Source organism: Diadema setosum, chromosome 2 (assembly GCF_964275005.1).
Source record: "Diadema setosum chromosome 2, eeDiaSeto1, whole genome shotgun sequence".
In the NCBI taxonomy this organism is placed as follows: Eukaryota; Metazoa; Echinodermata; class Echinoidea; order Diadematoida; family Diadematidae; genus Diadema; species Diadema setosum.
The window spans coordinates 851,977-873,369 of NC_092686.1; the positions used below are offsets into that span (position 1 = coordinate 851,977).

General features: G+C 40.2%; 1 protein-coding gene across 1 annotated transcript; it reads right to left on the reverse strand.

The window, feature by feature from the left end:
- Positions 1–2,218: 2,218 nt before the first annotated feature.
- On the reverse strand, positions 2,219–20,481 carry LOC140238616 (uncharacterized). Its single transcript, XM_072318519.1, has 6 exons — positions 20,308–20,481; positions 11,932–12,143; positions 10,160–10,315; positions 5,030–5,252; positions 3,464–3,520; positions 2,219–2,722 (listed from the first exon to the last, which is right to left on the reverse strand). The coding sequence occupies exons 1-6, from the start codon at positions 20,371–20,373 to the stop codon at positions 2,219–2,221; spliced, it is 1,218 nt and encodes a 405-aa protein (XP_072174620.1). The 5' UTR covers positions 20,374–20,481.
- Between the last annotated feature and the right edge of the window lie 912 nt (positions 20,482–21,393).

Below are 21,393 nucleotides of genomic sequence, written 5' to 3' on the forward strand. Positions count from 1 at the left end.
AAATGATATTTGCTATCAGTAAAATACAAGTTTTCTATGCAAAGAATCTGATTAAAAACAAGAATGACTAAGAGTCAGGACATAATGGCAGCTGTTTTCTCATCTCAAGAACATCTCCTTCTACACTTGATCAATGCCTAAATCACTATGAAGAGGACAATCATACTATAAAGAACATTATACAAATCTAATATCACATTTCTCTGTATCTGCAGAATTTCTACATTGCACTTGTCAAAATCAAATATAAAGGCATTTAAAAAAATTCAGTACTTTATAGAGTAAACTCTTTTCTGTGATTCTGATGGTACAATTGTTGAAATAAGTTTTGAATGATTTTTGGTTTCTCATATCATAAAATACCTGATATAATGAACAAAAATTCCTTCAATCACGAGGATATTTTTGTTCAAATTTTCCACTGTACCACGACATCTTTACCACAGTCACAAAATTCTTTTGATGAATCAACTCTTTTACTCATTGAGGCGAAGTTGATTTTGTTATAACACACATTTCCCATATACACCTGCCTGACCATACTCGGGTTCAGTCTTCAACAAGTTAATGGCAACAATCACAGTGGCTTGTTAAGATTTGATCTGAGTAAATATAGTGTGCTTTATAGTAACCATCCTGCATGTCTAAATTAGAAGGAGGCCCAAACATAGCAGAACTCTCAACCTAAGACTTGATTTGAGTAGGCCTAAGATTATAAAGTCTATAATTTCAAGTATATCTTCTGCAATGCAAATGTTGAGATACTAGGAATAAAAGAACATTATGCAGCACACTACAAATTTTACCCTGGGAAGCTATTAATATAAACATAACATGAAACAGAGCCACTGCCCATCAAAGACAACACAGAAAAAGCTAAAAGCTGACCAACCACCACACAGATCATAACTACACCCAAGGGGTTAAAAAAGTTACCATATTGAGACAAACTACCCCATACAGTATTTGTATAATTCTCAATATGGCAACATAAAGAAACTTTGGTGGAAACAACTCTACATACTACTTTAAAGCTAATACATAGCACTTGGAAGAGCTCAAAATTCATCTTCAAACATTTGGAATTGGCTTGCAATATATCAGGAAGCTCTACCACAAAATGTGTCACAATTTGCAGAGAAAAAGAGTTGTTTAGTACAGTAGCATTTTGAGATCAAAAGTGTGAAATAATAAAACCAACTCTTATTCCTGAAGCACTTTCCCCGTTCATTAGTGGATACGTAGAACAGAGCTAGTATCAGATGATCGAATCATGTCCAAATAGAGGTATTGAATTGCATGTAGACTCACAAGCAATGGATCCCATTGTAGCCCAATGTATTGCAATTGTACTACTTTTGGTGATGCTTTTTGGCTAATATTTCACATCTTTGTTATTGCTTGACTGAAATTGTGTTATGACAGCATTATTTAACACATTTCTTATGCATATGTGTACATTTTAGAGCAAAAATTGACAGTTCTGCAGGCATATGAAAACTATGCTTTGGCTTCAAGGCACAGCACACATTCCATGACAAAATGGCAAAAGTACATTATTTGATGAAATTATGTATTGAGCATATCGTCATGGCAACACCAGCCATCCTCCCTTAGATTTGATATCAACATTAGGACTTGGCGAAGACTTATTTCTGGAACGAGATATGTGTGTCAACTTCATCAAAACTAGCAAATCAATGAGCCAAGCAGGTCTTTACCAGTCTTCAAACTGCTTCAACAAATGTCCACACCCTTGACCTCCTCAGGGGCCACATCAGTTTGCTATCCATAATCGCTATACTCTTACAAGAGAAGACTTGGGTCATTAAGTTACATTCCACTCAACTGGTGCTGCTTGTGTTTTTTAAATTAGCACTGGGACCCATGCTAGAACATGTTTAGCCACTGCAAAAGCAATTAAAGGCATCACAAACTCAAAATGAACTTAAAAGTGATGTAAAATCCAAGAAACTTCACACACATTAACAAATAATAATAACAAATAATAAAATAAAAACACAGTGGCAATATTGTGCAAGGGCAAGCAAAAATGTTTAAAAGAATGTATCTGCAGTACCAGCTGAGAGAAATAAATGCATCATGTGTTGACCAGCTCTCATGTATCAGATACACGAACAACAAATGACAGTCAGCAAAAACCTTACAAGTCAAGGAGAGTTATCAGGAGCAAGTGTATGCAGACCCACGATGAAACTCATGGCTCATACAGCTTAAATGGCTTCGTCATGGCAATGACCTCTTCATGACCTATGACCTCTCCCCCTTGAGACCCCATCACAACTCTTCTCTCCTCCACACAGAGTGTCGTGTCCGTCTCCCAGACAGCATCCACTGTTGACGCCAGATCTCTGTGGAGGATCCAGTGATTCCTGTCCCGCATCTCCACCAGTGTGTTGAAGACAGGAGCGAACAAGCGTTGCCAGGCAACATTCCCCAAAACTCCTCTTCTGTTCTCATCCACCATACCCCTTCCAGCACTCTTCTCTCTTCCAAAGAGAAGGCTATGAGCCGGGTCATCAATCACCTCCTCTAGGGAGCAGGCACAGAGTGCAGCAATGACCTGGGTGCCTTGTTTCCTCATTTCAAAGATGGCTGCTGCTTCCTCCTCCCCTTGTATGTCGTCAATGACGACCGTCTCCGGTCTCTGGTTCTGCAGAGTCTCCATCATGTCTCTGTGTTGGAGCTCTCTCTGATGTACCTTGAGTGGGACATGAAGAGGGATCACCAGAAATACAAACAACTCATCTCTTGTCAAAGATGACGATTTTATTCATTTCATTTTGAATCTTTTTTTCCCCTTTGTTTTTAAAGGAACATACAAAAATCATATAAGTAGATTAAGAGAATTACATTTATTTCGAAAACATCCATGCACTATGGTTTCTTATCAGCCATGATTTGTCATCTTATTCCCTCTGAATCTTTTACAACAGGAAAATACCCACTTTAACAAAAACTGCTACTGAATTTGATCTTAAATCTTTTTGAAAGAATGATAATGCAAAATCTACAAGTAATAATGCACTCCACTCCTTCAATTCCACACAGTTAACCACTGAATAATGAGTTGCATCGCTTTTTATCCTTGAGCCAAAATGTCACGGTATGATGTGGATACAATTAACCCTTCTTACCATTCTTTTGCCTGATATTGATATCATAACTATGCTCTGAAATCCAACAAAGTCAATATAGGAAATTCACTGTTATTTCTATAATGTGCTTTGACAGAAAGTGTGTCACACCAGATACAGTAAGACAAGAAAACAGCAAACATCATGAACAAATAAATGTATGACAATCAGAGAAAGAAACTTGCTCCACTTTGTAAGAATTTCATCAGAGAGAAAAAGGTAGTATCCTCTAAACAATCCCCTGTCCATCAAAGACTGTTCTGGTATCAGACACCCCTCCTGTGCTGCCACCACCCCAAACTCACCTGCACTCTTCGGGCGGAGCCAACGGATAGGTGTGGCACATCTCCCTCCCCACAAATCTGCAAGACAACACACAAGCTGAGGAGTTAACAACAAATCTTTGGCTGTCAATTCATGTTACTCTTTCTATGGAGTGTGTTATGGTTAGAAGTGGTAGACTGCAAAAGCAATGATTCTTGTGAAGACTACTTTCAATCTTCTTACTCAAACTACTAGCATTACCCCAAGTGTGTTTTGGGGTGGTTAGGGTCAACACTATATAGTACCTCAGGATGTAAACACCGTGATGTGATGATGATGGCATTAGAAGCAGTGACTTAGAATCATGCACTACAGCACTGTCATTGATCTGGGCATATTATTAGGAGGAGGTGTTGCGGTTCAGTATAAGACCACCAACTATAGTAGTGACAAAGTTCTTGGTTCAAGTCCCATGGATGCATCAGGTGTGCCAGTAAGTCATCCTCCATCATCATCTCTTGAATCTTTCAAAAGGGACTCAAAGCTGTTGGTCCTATGGATGCTCACTCACAAGCATTTGCTCCTTCCTTATCAGTCACTTAAAACAAATAAATCAAGTTCAAATCACATCCTAAATACCTTCTGCCTGCAGCATATGATACAAAGCTCAGTCTCAACAGGATCTCAACTTGCTCAGAGTTTAAAAACACTTGAACTGAGGAAATGAAGTTAAAGTCTGATCTGTCCTTAAATGTTCTTCTTTATACTTACCAAAACCATTTAGGTCAATTCATTCATCATCCCAATTTAGAGCAATGCTCCCTTGCTCCCCATGCCAACCTTCTTCTGAAACAGCCTTACTATGAAGAATGTCTGTGATAGTCATGGAAACACTAGGAGAATTGGGGTTTACTGTTGTGATTTTGGGCAAAAACATATATCAACCCACTGAGATCAATCAGACCTGAACGGCATGCAATACCTACAAACACCTGCTCGAGTATACTCAGGACTAGTATTCAACAGGTTAAAGGACAAGTTCACCTTCATAAACATAAGGATTGAGAGAATGTAGCAATATTAGTAGAACACATCATTGAATGTTTGAGGAAAATCGGACAATCGGTTCAAAAGTTATGAATTTTTGGAGTTTTTGTGCCGTAACCGCTGGATGAGAAGACTAGTGCAAACTTAGATGTCACATGCGTACAACAATATAAGGAAAATATAAAGAGAATTTCACAAAATGTAATCTTTTGGAAAAAGTACACATTCCCCTGACTCATTACCGACTAATGTTATGGGTAATATTATTCCCCCTGCCTTTAGAAAGAGGCAGGTCAAGTGCTCTTTTATTATGCGAAAAAAGTGAAAATATGTTGAATTTTTCTTTACATTTTCTTTATACTGTTGTACGCATATGACTCACAAGCTTTAGCAGTCTCCTCATCCAGCGGTTCCAACACAAAAATTTTAAAAATTCATAACTTTTGCATCGATTGTCCAATTTTCCTCAAACTTTCACTGATGTGTTCTACTAATATTGTTGCATTCTTTCAATCCTTATGTTTATGAAGGTGAACTTGTCCTTTAAAGGCAGATGTTACCTCTCCATATGTGTCCACGACGGAGACACTCTTGCCGCTGACATCACTCAGGACTCTGGCTGCCTCCCTCAGCAGAGTGGTTTTGCCTACAGCAGGCGGCCCCCACAACAGAATGGATCGATCCTCAATGATGAGGTCATAAAGAGGATTGAGACAACCCAGGATAGGCCTCTCTACTTTGGCTGTGATTCCTGTAACATCTCCAAGGTAGTTTGTCATGACTCTGCACACAGAAATTGAAAAAGGCAATGACACTTTATTGGTTTTATAAAGAAGAAAAAAAAAAAATATATATATACATATATGAATAACAGCAATAGGTTTCTGCTCAGAGTCCAAGAAAGTATTGATTCACAACAGTAGTTCAATATGAAAACTCAGTGAGAGACGTAGTTTTGATGAATTTTCGCCCATAGGGCTTTGTCAAGTCAATGACAGATTTTATTTTGATTTATATCTGCTTCAAAATAAAATCTGCCATTGACTTGACAAAGCCCTATGGGCGAAAATTCGTCAAAACTACGTCTCTCAAGGAGTTTTCATATTGAACTACTGTTGTGAATACATAATATATATATATATATATATATATATATATATATATATGTATGTATGTATGTATACATATATATATTTATATATATATATATATATATATATATATATATATATATATATATATATATATATATATACATATACACATATATATACCAGAAAATAAATTCACTCAGAAAGAGTTAGTCTGCAAAAAAATGTACATGCAACCATTTACAGACATCATTTCTGTTCTTATTTAAAATTGACAAGCTAAATCACTAGAAATATGAATTTGATGTCACATCTACAACAACCACACAGACATGTAATGACATGAGTGCACTTTTTTGTATGTCATACAAAATACCAGTAGCTTTTAGTTATCATATAAAGGGCACATCTGTTATAACAAACAAAGCTATAACGAAATTCTCATCACAAAGAAGTAAAATTCGGTCCAAACATTATCATAAACTAGCTGCCTCGGCGCTACGCGCCTCGGCATCCCTTGTCCGAATACCGTCACCCCGCTTAAAATTGTTTTAAAGGTACTAGCCCACATTTGCAAACCCACGAAAATCAAAACTGCATAAAACAGGTCCAATATGACTTCAAGTACAAGTTACAACAGTAACATACCTCACCTGTCGCTCTTTGTCTATACCATTCGATAAAAGAGAGAAAATCATCGTTTTAAAATCAATTTTCAAACTGGGTCAACCCGACCCAAAATCGAGTTACGAACGCGGGCTATAGTTACGTACATTGTACATGTAACACGTACGTGGACCGGAGCTAGCGAGCGTTATACGCATGCATACGGATTACGGTGCATTTTCATTTATTTGAAATTTTGCACAAGTGTTACTGCAATCATACCCAAACTCCATGCTAACTATGAGACCAATTGCTGCAGGTTTACAAATGTGGGCTAATACCTTTAAGCACAGTAAACAAAAATTTATGACCGGGAATGTGTTCAGTACGGTGGAAACTTGGCAGGGCCACCACAACCAAGCAAATTGTGGTGAAAACCGAACAGTTTTCGCGAAAATCTGAAACATCCAGCATGGGGTGCATTATTTATGACCCAAAGAGGGCGTCCTACGACCTCAGACTTAGCCAAGGAGCTGTAGAATAATTTTAGCCAATCACAGAGATCCTTCATGGACTCAGAAAAATTATTACAAGCAAAGAAATGTATTTTAGAATGTCTCTTATTGGCCAAAACACCTACCAGGGGTTCGAGCCTGCTGAGAAAGTAATCAATATTCATGTTTACAGCGCACATGTATCTTTGTTGCCCCAGCAACTGCAGTGATTTCTTACGCGCGGTATCGTGATATCGATCGATCTCCTCAGATGCGTGGATATCTGATTACCTACCTATACCTAGCTCTGTGTGTCGAATTCCATCGCGTGTTGCGTAACTTCTCTAGGTTTCCCGTCCATTTCTCCCTCTTTTTTTCTCTTTTGCTGTCGTATCATTCTATATCTTTTATTCTCAGAGTACAATCGTACTTCTGAGAGTGTTTTGTTCATTATTTTAAGTGATTATCTCGTTTGCAACAATTTAGAGGTGAGTTTTTGTTCGAGTGTTTGTTGAGTTTTTTGATTGAACATGATGTAGATTATCTACGTGTGTGCGAGAACATCGTTCTTTGTATGGTACCCACTCGTTTGTTTTCGAGTTAGCATTTTTACTGTAAAGTGTTTTCATCGTTCGTCTTCCAGGCATCGGGTTTTCACCCTAGTTTTCCTCATCATAGTATTTTACCTCGATTTTTTTTTTTCTGGTGCAAGATGTTCTGTGTATTTTTTTTTTTTTTACGGTAAAATACCACTGTCGATAGTCTTCGTGTATTCATTACTTGTTTTCCACCTCCGTTTCATTTTTGTGTATAACTAATGAATGTCTAGCTAGGTCTCGTTTGCTGATGTGTTTTGTGAGAGTGAAGAGTATGATGATGATGGGAGTGATATTCAGGGATTTGCTGTGGTTGAGATGATAGTGATGATGATGATAATGTCCATGATTCTGGTGATGTTGATGTACGAACCCTTATGATGCAATTTATTTCGTGTGACCATGAGCATGACGTTGATGGCGAGTACGACATGACACGAGTAGCCTTGGCCGATGACGAGAGTGACACTGAAACGGTGCTGATGCTCGCTCGTGCACAGACAGGAATGGTCTAGAGACCTGCATTTTATCTTTCTTTTTTTTTTTCATTTTGCTTGTTCACTCGGATTTAGTGCTACCAAAATTTGTGTCTCTAAAGAAACTCAACCAAAAGCTTGACAATAAGTTTGCATTAGGTCTATTCTGCAGTGAATATTAGATCTAAATGACGATGCTGGTTTATTTAGTTTTCATTTAGAACTTGATGAAATCCCGTTTTCTTTGCTAATTTTTCAACTAATAAATTATTTAGAATTGTACTTATAATCTGATGTACTGCATTCACCATTGTGTTAAATCAATTAAAAAAAGAGCCTGCTGAGCAGGTATTTCATTCTGTCCTCTTCATTTCCTCCCTATCCTTTTTGTTTCCTTGCTGTCACTTTCTTCTTTGACCCTGGACGGAAGAAAACAAATCCCATCTTGCCATGTAAAGACAGAACACATACCATCATGAAATATTATGACATTAAACTAATAAAAGAAATATGTAAGTGATAAAAATTCTTATTTGTGAAAATATATGATAAATCAAAGGTGATTTCTTGTGAAGCAGTTCTTTCAAACGTCCAACAGCTTCGATAATGAAGCAAGTGAAATCTCAGTGAAAACTATCGTGGCAACAAGTGATATCGATAGGGAATTCTGACTAAAACTGTCACACCATTTGATGTTTGAATTTGGCCTTTTTTTTATTGGCTAGGGTTATAGAACTATAAACACCACCGATAAAATCACAATCGCTCTCAATTACAATCTAACAGGAGCAGTAGGGTAGGTACGACTCTAGGCGTTTTCACATCAGCCCGATGTTTCGAAATAGCGCGCTATTTTCTCACTTGGGGAATGAAAAAAATATCTCGAGCTTGGATTTTTATCGGGCTGATGTGAAAGCGCCTTCTGTAAACAGTTGATTACTTATGCATCGTATCCATGGGCAACTGCGGGGAACTGCAAGAAGGCGCATGGAATTTAGACTTGAGTTAAGAATTTTTGTTTATTATTACTTTTTTATTCAAAAGTCTTTTTCTCTCGGACTGAAAAAACCCCCAAATATTTCATATTACGATTCTAAAATATATAACGAATATATCAAGTATTTTAATCGTGATTTTATGAAGAATTAGAATTATTATGAAAATATAAATACTAGACGGGCTGAACAATGAAGTCTAATTTCGCCCCAAGAATTTGCAGCACACCGCGTAGCTGGTGCATTCCTAGCGTTCTTGTCGCACTCGATGCATGCATGCAGCAGTCACATTGCACATGTTACAGTACACGTTGTATGAGTACCTAGTTCAGCTATCTCATTCCTGATCTCGAGCGAGGAAAACCTTGAAAATCCTCTCAAAACTAAGCCAAACATGATTTTGGAACATACATTACAGTGTCAAGACCTTTTCAGTGGACATTGATTTCGCTATTTGTCTGTTTTAGCTCTTGAATGTACGACTTCTTACGTCCGATTTGTTTGTACCATGCCACGCGCTGCATGTTTTTTCAGCCCCATGCTTCCCCTACATACAAGCCATCGCGATCGAAGTTTGAGCGATAGCGATAACACGTGCGGAGCAGACATGCAGATTCCAGCACAGGGTAAATGAGTAGTTAAACGTATCACGATTGTAAAACAAATCTTTTTCTATGTCTCTGCAAAATTGAATTAGGCTATCTAAGCATAGATAGATTATGATGCATTATAGAATAGATTAGCCATAGCAAGAACTTGCTTACATGAGATTTAGTTGATAACGTTGCAAAATTAAACCCGTCATTGAATGGAATGTCCCAGCGCTATATCTCGGGGGCTCGAGGACACTATGGACGCGTCGATTTGCAAGTGGGTAAGATGTGATTACAGATAGGTTGAAATGAAGATGATTTATGACTAAAATACACAGAAACATAATATTTTTTCATTATACCTTCACAGTTTATTATTTCTTTTCATAAAATTGACATAAACTAGTGCTGTATTGAGTCAATTAAGTGCACATTTGCACGAGTGTACACGCATCATCCCTCCTGCCTAGTGGGAACGACACAGGCAGTTTTTCAATGCAATGACCTATGAATGCCCTTCGCGTTCTGCCTGAGTGCACCGAGCAAAAGCGAGCAGCAGCAGCAGCAGTAGTAGTTCGGGACTTTTATATATATATATAGATGTGTCTTCATGTACTTTACTGTTCCGCTTTAATGAAATTTTAATACAACAAAAGAAAACCAGTGGTCAAGAGAACATTTTTATGATGGGTGTGCACTGCAAGTTAAAAGCATCATTAAGGATATATGAGGGACAAATGCATCCTGTACCACTCAGAGTTTTATATCTTATTTTTGTTTTGTTTCTCTTGCATAAAGCACTCAGTTACCCATGCACTCAACCCTACCTTAAAACCTACCCCATACGATGCAGTGTGCCAATGATGCCTGCCTTCCGCTCTGTTGTCATGACCACTGTGTCTCCATCCATCAAATCCTGCAAGACTTCCCTTGACACTGGAGCACCATCAAGACTCTCTGTCACCATGTCTGTCCTTGTCTGTGATGTGAAATATCTGTCATAACAAGCTCTAAATTAATGATTTCGTTTTACACATAAATTACAAGTGAGTGTGTATGCCTCTGTTTAAAGGATTTGGAAGTTTTCATCTCCATGATAAACAAGGAAAAGTAGAAATTACGCGGTGCGTAATATATGTCCCCGCCGGAAGTAGCATTTTGTAGCAAAATGTACAATACAGGTCAAAAATCAAGGTCAAAGGTCAAAGAAGTCAAAGGTCAAAATTCTGTGTACAAGTTTTGAAGCCCTCACCTAGTGCCATCACATAAAGCAAACGGAATCGAAATCGGGTTAGAAATGGCGAAGGAGTAGCATTTTGTAGCCATGCAATGTAAAATATAGGTCAAAAATCAAGGTCAAAGGTCAAAGAAGTCAATGGTCAAAATTCTGTGAAGAAGTTTTGAAGCCCTCACCTAGTGCCATCACATAAAGCAAACGGACTCGAAATCGGGTTAGAAATGGCGAAGGAGTAGCATTTTGTAGCTAATGTACAATATAGGTCAAAAATCAAGGTCAAAGGTCAAAGAAGTCAATGGTCAAAATTCTGTGTATAAGTTTTGAAGCCCTCACCTAGTGCCATCACATAAAGCAAACGGAATCGAAATCGGGTTAGAAATGGTGAAGGAGTAGCATTTTGTAGCCATGCAATGTAAAATATAGGTCAAAAATCAAGGTCAAAGGTCAAAGAAGTCAAAGGTCAAAATTCTGTGAAGAAGTTTTGAAGCCCTCACCTAGTGCCATCACATAAAGCAAACGGAATCGAAATCGGGTTAGAAATGGCGAAGGAGTAGCATTTTGTAACTAATGTACAATATAGGTCAAAAATCAAGGTCAAAGGTCAAAGAAGTCAACGGTCAAAATTCTGTGTAGAAGTTTTGAAGCCCTCAACTAGTGCCATCACATAAAGCAAATGGAATCGAAATCGGGTTAGAAATGGCGAAGGAGTAGCAAAGTAGCAAAATGTACAATATAGGTCAAAGGTCAAGGTCAAAGGTCACAACTGAAATTCTGTGTAGATGTTTCAAAGCTCCCATGTAGTGCTCTCATATAAAGCAAACAGAATCAAAATCGGCTCATAAATGACAGAGAAGTAGCAAATTGAACATTTTGATCACACACGGACGCACACACGGACACACGGATGGACACACGGACACAAGGACACACACACGGACACACACACGTACGGAGCCCGTTTCATAGTCCCCTGCTCGAACTCGTTCGGCGGGGACAAAAAGTCATCTGTACTGTGATTTACAAGGGACAGATCAAATTATGTGCATCCAAAACCAGGAGAAAAGACAAGAACATTTCTTGAAGGAAAAACATAAGCACACTCTGTACCTGGTCTCCTTCTTCTATGTGTTCAATATTACAGTGGGGGATCTAAAAAAAAAAAAAAAAAAGGTTTTCATGAAATATACATTCACTTGTTCAGCCATACTATTTTGTTTTGTTTTGTTTTGTTTTGGTTTTTTTTTTTTTTTTGGGGGGGGGGGACACTTATCGAAGTAGAACCAAGGAGGTACTAGGCGAGCCAAGTGTTCTAACTGTAGGTATAAAAATACTTGGAATATGTACTGGTATACGGAAATGTATTTTAAACTATACCTTGCTAATGGTTTCCTCCCAATGTCCAAGACAACTTCTGCCAGGTTTTCCAGGGCATACTGAGGGTCTTTCTCAGTGAGTCTCTCCAGGGCTGCCTTGATCATGCCATCAAAAGCTCCCACAAACGTTTGCACATCTGCTTTGACCATCTCCCAGAAAGCATCCTCCAGCTCTTCAGTGACTTGACAGGGGTTGATGGGCACCAATGCCAGCTGTCAGCAAAAATATCAACACACAAACAGGATACACTTGGGCAGGAACAGAACTATTTGCAGATTCAGTAACCTTTTGAGTTAACTCACATCTACCAGCAAAGAGTACACTTTTTGTGAGAGGATCAAATAAAGAACAGTATTTTCATGAATGTCAAAGCATGTAATGTAGTGAGTGAACATTTAATCAAAAGCAAAGTAATGTCATTTACCTGAGGATTGTAATTATGAGCATGCATGAAAATACGGATACATGTATAATAAAAGAGATATATTCTTTATCTCTTCAAAATTGCTGTTGTGTTGTTATAGCGCCAGCTATGTCAAGACCGGGTCATGCAGAGAAGGATTAACATGGCCGGAATAAAGTGACAGGCCGATGTGGATGTTATTCCCCAAAAGATGTGTATCGTGTTCTCCTGTGATTGTGTCGCGTGAATGAGAGTGATTGCTACAAATGGCGACGAGGAAAATTACGGAAAATGACACTGAATTCCATTTACTGTCATTCTGAACTGGTGTAACTACCGATCGTTTCGAGCGAGATATGTTGATCTGCTTCGGACGTAGGCCCTACTGTAGTTACATGCAACTGAACTGTGCCTGACGTTGTACGTGTATTGCGGTAGGCCTACACCGCGTAGCTACGTACGGTCTACATAGTACAGTACGCAACCCATAGCCATACATGTAAACAGTCTACCGTGCATTCCCGTTATCAGCGGTGTGTAGATGGAGTTTTCACTGTGAGGTGATAGTCGTTTATCAGCAGCTCTACCACGATGAGTCAGCTGGGACTCCCTACCTTCCCACCCTTTGTGGAAATCGACCAGAATCCAGGGCCACAATGGGGTAAGTGGTTTGGCCGTTTTGAGCGATTGATGGTTGCTATGGGCGTATCAGATCCTAAGAGAAAGAGAGCACTTCTTCTGCACTATGCAGGTCCGAAAGTGGATGAGATTTTTGACACTTTGCAAGACGTTGGCCAAGAATCCGACTATGACAAAGCTGTAGCTGCATTGAATAAATATTTCAGCCCCAAGTCCAATTCTCTGTATGAGACATACATTTTTCGTCAGGCCAAGCAAGAAGCAAATGAATCGATAGACCATTTTGTCACACGTCTCCGCCAACTTGCCCAGAATTGTAAATTTCACAATGCTGATCGTGAAATCATGGTCCAGATAATCATGAATGGTTCCTCTCCACGGTTACGGCGACAGGCCCTCTGCAAAGGAGAAGACCTAACCTTGCAACAGTTACTAGAAACCGGTCGTTCCCTTGAGGCCAGTGAGCAGCAGGCACACATACTAGAAGGGAGTAGATCTAGGCCTACTGTCAATTCAACCTTCCATAGCAATGGGAATAATCTCGAGCAGATGCAAGCAGGTGACCATGCAGACGATGTTAATGCTGTTCGCTCTAATTTCCGAAGCAAGAAAGGGCAGAGATCTCATTCGAGGGGCCGTAGTCAGTCCAGAAATAGGGACTCGCATGCAACCTGTTACTTTTGTGGAGGCCCGTACCCGCACAAGGATACTTGTCCAGCCACAGGGCAAGAATGCAGGTTATGTCACAAGTTTGGTCACTTTGAGCGAGTCTGCCACTCAAAACGGAAGCAGAACAATGCAAGGAGGACATATGGAGACAGGAAGGGGAACAAACATAAGTCTAAGAGGGTCAATCAGGTAGCGGAATCAGAATCTTCTGATGACCAGTACACGTTCACTGTTGGTGACAGACAGATGGTAGCGTATCACCTGAATCATCTACCTATGACCGAGGTTTTTGCTGGGCCAACCAAGATCAAGGCTGTAATCGACTCTGGCACGACTGTGAACATCCTAGATGACGAAACTTATCAGAAGCTTGGAAGCAAGCAATCCTTGCCAATGTCCAGATCCACATCCCAGTTGTATGCCTATGGCTCAAACACGCCCTTGCCAGTGAAAGGCGTGATTCGTGTAGAACTGCACTCGGAAACTGCGTCCTGTTTTGCAGACTTCCATGTCGTCCAGGCCAAAGGGAATCTCCTCAGCTATGCGACGGCGAATAAACTGAACCTAATCACAATTCACCAGGTTTCAGATCATCACTTGACGACCGATGACATTCAGTCACAATACCCTGACATGTTTGAGGGTATAGGGAAGGTAAAAGACAGGAAAATCAAGCTGCACATTGATGAATCTGTTAAACCCAGACAACAGAAGCACAGACGAATACCTTTTCACACCCGGAAAGATGTGGAGAAGGAACTTCTTCGACTTGAACAGCTGGACATCATTGAAAAGATTGATGGCCCAACTCCTTGGGTGAGCCCCATTGTGGTTGTCCCCAAATCAACAGGCCAAGTTAGGATCTGCGTCGACATGAGGGAAGCCAATAAAGCCATCAAGCGGGAACGGCATCCAATGCCTACCCTAGACGAATTGATCGAGGACATGAACGGCTCCTGCGTGTTCAGCACACTGGACCTGACTGCAGGTTATCATCAGTTTGAGCTGGACGAGTCGAGCAGGTACATCACTACCTTCAGTACACATGTGGGACTAAGAAGATACAAACGCCTCATGTTTGGTGTGAATGCAGCTTCAGAGATATTCCAATCCGCAGTCGCAGAACTCCTCTCAGGCCTGGAAGGAGTTAAGAATGTGTCTGATGACATCATCGTGTATGGCAAAACACAAGCTGACCATGACAAACACCTGAAAGCAGTCTTAGATCGTCTCCAGAAATACAATGTTCGACTGAACCGAGACAAATGCAGGTTCTCACACAGTGAAGTCAAGTTCTATGGTCACATGTTCAGTGAGAAAGGACTAAGCCCAGATCCAAAGAAGGTGGCAGCCATCGTCAATGCTGAGGCACCAACAAATGCTAAGGAGGTAAAGTCCCTACTTGGTCTTGCGGTGTACATCTCCCGATTCATACCAGACTATGCAACAATCACTGCACCGCTGAGACAACTCACACATCAAGACACTGCCTGGAAATGGGAAGAAGAGGAATCAGAGGCATTTGACAAACTGAAGAGAGCTCTCACAAACACAAAGATAATGCCGTACTTCGACCCAAGCCAACCCACTGAACTGATCGTTGATGCAAGCCCGGTTGGGCTTGGAGCAATCTTGTGTCAGAAACAACAGCCAATCGCATATGCCAGCAGGTCATTGTCTGACACAGAAAGCAGATACTCACAGACAGAACGAGAGATGCTAGCTGTTGTCTGGGGAGTAGAACACTTCCATCTCTATCTCTATGGGGCCCAATTCAAGGTGATTACAGATCACAAACCACTACTCAGAATCTTCCAGAAGCAGACGCCCATGTCAGCAAGGATAGAGAGATGGCGTTTGAGATTGATGCCCTACAACAGCACCCTGATCTACCAGAGGGGGCGAGATGATGAAAACCCCGCTGACTTCCTAAGCAGACATCCAAGGTCTGATGAATTCGCCAGGAAGACAGACGAGTACCTGAACTATGTCTGTGAAAATGCCGTGCCGAAAGCAATGACCATAGACGAAGTCAGAGAAGCAACAGCAAACGATGACACAATGCAAGCTCTGATGCATGCAGTCACTACACAGAAGCATGAGAACTGGACAAAACCAGAGCTACGACCATATGTTTCATGCAAAGATGAGTTCGCAGTGCACAATGGAGTGATGCTGAAAGGAACCAGGTTGGTGCTCCCGATATCATTGGCATCCAAAGCCATTGCACTTGCGCATGCTTCTCACCAGGGAGTTGTCAAAACAAAAGGCCTACTTCGAGAGAAAGTGTGGTTCCCTGGTATTGACAGGATGGTGGAAGACAAAATAAAATCCTGCCTACCATGCCAAGCAGCTCAAATTGATGGAGGTGAAAGGATTGAGCCACTGAAGATGACACCGCTCCCCACAGGCCCATGGCAAGAAGTATCAGCTGACTTCCTTGGCCCTTTGCCAACAGGGGAATATTTGCTGGTTGTCATAGACGAATACAGCCGGTACCCAGAGGTTGAGGTGGTGACCTCCACATCATCGAAGGCAACCCTGCCGGCACTCGACGCCATATTTGCCAGACAAGGTATCCCAGAGATCTTAAAGACAGACAATGGCCCTCCATTTACCAGCCACGAGTTCTCGGAATTTGCCAGCCATCTTGGTTTTGCCCACAGAAAGATCACTCCATACTGGCCAAGGGCAAACGGCGTCGTGGAACGTTTCAACAAAGTGCTGGTAAAGACCATCAGAACTGCCCACACAGAACGGAAGAGCTGGAAGCAGCAGCTTTTCAGATTTCTTCGCCAGTACAGGGCCACGCCACATGCAACTACCAACGTTTCACCATGTTTTGCTCTGAACAGTCGTGAGTTGAAGTGTGAGCTACCCTCATTCACCTCACACCATGCAGACAAGCAGCTCAACGACACCATGAAAACCAGAGATGATGAGCAGAAGCAGAAAATGAAACAGCATGCAGACCAACAGCTGAAATGCAAGGACAGCAGCCTGAAGAAAGGAGACGTTGTCCTGGTGAGACAACCCAAGACGTCTAAAGCAAGCTCCCCGTTTGACCCCCGCCCGTTCAGAGTAGTTCGCAAAATGGGTACTACTATTGTAGCACGGAGAGGCAACAAGGAAATAACGCGTAACGTCTCATTCTTCAAGAAGGTGGATGCTAGAGTCGCTCGCCGCTCTGAAAACGACAGCGAAGACGAGTTTGACGACGTCACAGATGCGTTCCACCCAGTCGCTGACCAGGCTGAAGCTGACCGACGACCTCACCCAATCTTGCGCGGTCCCCTTCGACGCTCCCGAAGACAAGCGCGAATGCCAGTGAGGTTCCATGATTATGTTGTCTACTGAAATTGAATTACCTGTTTGGAAAGTGTGTTCGCGACTCGCTTTTCTCAACCCCACAGGAAAGTGTGTTCGCGTTTTACATTTTTCCTTCGTTGAAATACCTAATGGAAAGTGTGTGTTATTCGCGATTTGCTTTTCTCAACTGCAAAGGAAAGTGTGTGTTCGCGGCTTACATTTTTTCCTTCATTGAATTACCTCTTTGGAAAGTGTGTTCGCGATTCGCTTTTCTCAATTGCACAGGAAAGTGTGTGTTCGCGTTTTACCTCATGGAAAGTGTGTTGTTCGCAATTTGCTTTTCTCAACTGCACAGGAAAATGTGTGTTCGCTTTACTTTTTTTTCCTTCATTGAATTACCTAATGGAAAGTGTGTTATTCGCGATTTGCTCTTCTCAATTGGTCAGGAAAGTGTGTGTTCGCGGTTTACCTCATGGAAAGTGTGTTTTCGCGATTTGCTTTTCTCAATTGCACAGGAAAGTGTGCGTTCGCGGTTTACATTTTTTTTTTCCTTTCAATTGAATCACCACTTGGAAAATGTGTGTGCTCGCGATCTACATTGTTTTCACAAGTGATGTGTTCTACCCTCGAAAAAAAAAGGGAAATAGTGAAAGTGTCAGTGCTCCGAATTTTATTCGGATTTCTCCTCTAATTTTCAAAAGTTGTATTCACAAGTGACGACATGAAAGAATGCTTTAGAATCATATGACAATCTGCTGCATTGGAAATCCCACACGGACACGACTTTAATTATTTTGTACCAACAGGAAGCGGTTTGGACTCCATGGATACCTGAAAGTGATAGAAAATCCACGTTTTATTTTCAAACATATGAACACAGTACAAGTTAATGATGAGTGACAATCTTACGCAAAGGATAAATTTTGTGTGTTGGTTGGAAAAAAAAAAAGAAAAAAAAAATTACAAACCAGAACTGCTGCGCAGTGAAAGCAAGAAGCGTTAATTTGTGGACTTTTTTCGTGGACTTTTGAACTCTGAAAACTGTTGTGTTAATCGGTTTTCCATGTTTTGCATCTGCACTTCAGTTGAAGTGTACATACAGTATATTTACTTGTGTGGTTTTTTGTCATTTCTACATGACACATCTTTTCGTAGCTAACATGTTATGGTGGAACACAGGATAGTTCCCTGTATACAGTGTACCTGTATTTAATAGTTTTAAGTGTTCAAAAGAAACTTGCATTATTAGTACGTGTATACGCAAGGAAAGAAAACGAGTATACATGTGTTAGTTATAGTTAAAAAAAAAAAAAAGAAAAGAAAAGGGGATGGAAGAGGTTAGAAAAAAAAATTAACAGAAAAAATCTCTGAGAGTATTTGAAAAAAAAAAATCTGAAATGATATGGAATATCAAAGTGCATGCTTCTCAGTATTTTATGATACTTAGCACTCAAACAAGCCCAAACAGTTGTCGTGATGTTTTCTTTTGAATTAGACTTAATGGAAAAAAGAACACCTACAAACAACAACTTAAGATGCATTAATTTTGTTTTAAAGAAAACAAAAGAAAGTTGTTATTCCAACAACATTTATACGTATGTTGAAAGAACACATGTCATGATGAGACTTATCTTTCAAAGGAAAGGGGTGATGTAGTGTTGTTATAGCGCCAGCTATGTCAAGACCGGGTCATGCAGAGAAGGATTAACATGGCCGGAATAAAGTGACAGGCCGATGTGGATGTTATTCCCCAAAAGATGTGTATCGTGTTCTCCTGTGATTGTGTCGCGTGAATGAGAGTGATTGCTACAGCTGTAATGTCTTATTTTACAGCAATGAGAAAAGGGCAATTTCCATTCACTTATCCAGCTAAAGATCAGAGCTTGTTGATTTTAAAGGGGCATTCCGGACGATTTTCATAATTTCACATCATGTAGTACATAAATCAACAGCTTCATGTATAGATTTGTAGAATTTATTGTGGTTCTTGAGCAGAGAAACAATACTTTCAAAAACCTTAAACAAATTACACTGAACAAAGATGATGACATAGGAGCCTCACATATCTCAGAAATGTAGCAGTGTCATTCCATTACAATACCGCATGCTTGCAAGCTCACCTGTGTGTAATCTATGCATCTATGCATGCCTTCTTCTTTTGTGCTGCTTCCTTGAGCCACATCTCATGCATTCTTATGGTGAGGCTGCCATGTCATCATCCTTGTTTATTGCAATTTGTTATAAACTTCGAAAACATTCTTATTTTTCATCCCAATCATTATAAATCCTGAAACTCTGTACCCTGTATAACTAATTTATATATGTTCAAATGTAAAAATTTGAAAATCATCCAGAGGTCTCCTTTAATTTGTGTCACTTGAAAAAAAAAAAAAATTATAATCAACCTTAAGCCCAAATACAGTGCTCACCGATAATCAAGAACCACTTTAGTGGGAACACTGCTTAAGTTCAGCAGCATTCAATGGTACAAACTTTCCACGTTTTATTTTCACTACTTTCTTGAGACATTGTTTGGGGAAACACTTCCAGTCCCTAATCAATGTCTAAAATTAAAACAAAATCCACAGAAATAATCACAGGGATTTAATTTAGTCTCATACTGGAAGCACTATTTTTCCAATCAATCCCTCTTACTCTATGTACATCTGCACATTCAGTGTGTGTGTTACAGACAAGACAGAAAGAAAGACGACAGGCAAAAGTCTCTCACCAAGCTTCTGATGGTACATTTTGTTCACTTGAATCATCAAATGAAAACACATTCATGATAGAAGTGCTGCCTACTTCTAAGTATTTTCAGAGCCATAAGGTCATGGGATGAGTGTGTACTGTGAACTCTGAAGGGGATTATTCTGTCCAATAAATAGATGGAGGTTTGAGGCCACAATCATCATTATTTACTGCCATTTTGTTTGTGGGTGTCCCAGTACATTTGTACTTGGTGCCATGGATGTCAATGTGAAATACATATGTGTATGTGCTTGGCTTAGTGTAATGTCCCTTAGATTGGGTTTCATTTGGGTTAAGCTGCGTGGACCAATACCAATTATGGGGATTAGTTATCTCTTTTTACTGCAGTTTGTTTCCCAATGACTGTGACAATCCACCATGGATAACAAGTGATAAACAAAGCACAGTCAGGTAAGGGTTAAATGAAAGTCCCACTTAAACAGGAGAAAAACTGGTATCCTGCCACCACCAACTTTAGCAGGGGCCATTTCACTATCAAACAATTTATTTGTCAAAATAAAGACTTTATGTCAGTGCACAAAGTATTGGTCAGTTACCATGTACTGAGCAAAATGCATCAAAGGGAAATTGAATCTATATCTTACTTCACTTAAAGGGTGAACATAGATAGGCTTCCCATCTCCTTGGTACTGGAGTATCATTGGTTGCATCCATTGAGGAGTGAAAGTGATTTCCCTCTCTGCAACAGGTGCTTTGGTCCTCGGAGACTGCTGGTGGTCATCTCTTCCCACTGCAGGCACTCTCCCACTGCTACCTTGTTCTCCATCATGAGCAAGTGGCCTCATGGACCTAACGGACTGACCGACGGCTACCCTCTCCCTGGAAGACATCTGGATTGGAAAACCATGCATTCCCTCCTCCTCCTCCCCACCAAATCCATCTACACCATCCCCTGGATGATGCTGGACTCCTGTTACCATGGCACCAGGGATGCAGCCATTTGTCATGCTTGGAGGGAAGGTTCCAGGAATGGAGAAAATATCTGAAGTTTGACAGGTAGAGGACTTTTCGCCGCTCGATTGAGAAGAAGAATGTTTGGCCTTCTTAGTGTTAACTGCAACTTCACAGCGTTTACTCAGCTTCAAAAGCATGTCGGCGGACATCATGCTGCAAGTAAACAAAGGAGCGATGCACCGACACACTAATTAATACAAAGAACTGAACCATCATGGATTAATCAACCATGAATAATGCAATGAATGAAAAATACATACATATGATTTACAGAAGGGCTGCATATGCCATTATAATTATAAAGTCCTTGGGACCAGCACTTTAATTTCATTATACATCTAAATTTTGCATCAAGCAACAAATCAAAATACATTATGAAAACTTTCATATTCTCTTACACTTTCAGCACTTGCGGTTTGCTGTTGCAAAAATCAATTTTATCATCACAGACTGAAAAAGTGATTACATTAACATTTAAGGGAATTAGCTAGCAAAATCATAAAACTCCAAAAATACACTAAACATGCTCTAAAATGTTGAATAGAAGTGGGGAAATGAAGCTAATAGCTGGTTTCTTCATCAATAAAAATAACCTATGGAGGGATGCATGCAAAGCATGATGAATGGTCATACCCAAGCATAATCTGGTAATCGTCTGATAGGGCCTTTATTTGTAATGCACAGCACTAAGGTAATGGACTATTTTATACAGAAAT

Coding starts and splice junctions, on each gene's coding strand:
- LOC140238616 (XM_072318519.1), bottom strand. CDS start 20,373: ATGCAACCAATGATACTCCAGTACCAAGGAGATGGGAAGCCTATCTAT. Junction 5,253..10,159: donor GGCACACTGCATCGTATGGG/GTAGGTTTTAAG, acceptor TTCTGTGTGCAG/AGTCATGACAAACTACCTTG. Junction 2,723..3,463: donor GCTCCGCCCGAAGAGTGCAG/GTGAGTTTGGGG, acceptor GTCCCACTCAAG/GTACATCAGAGAGAGCTCCA.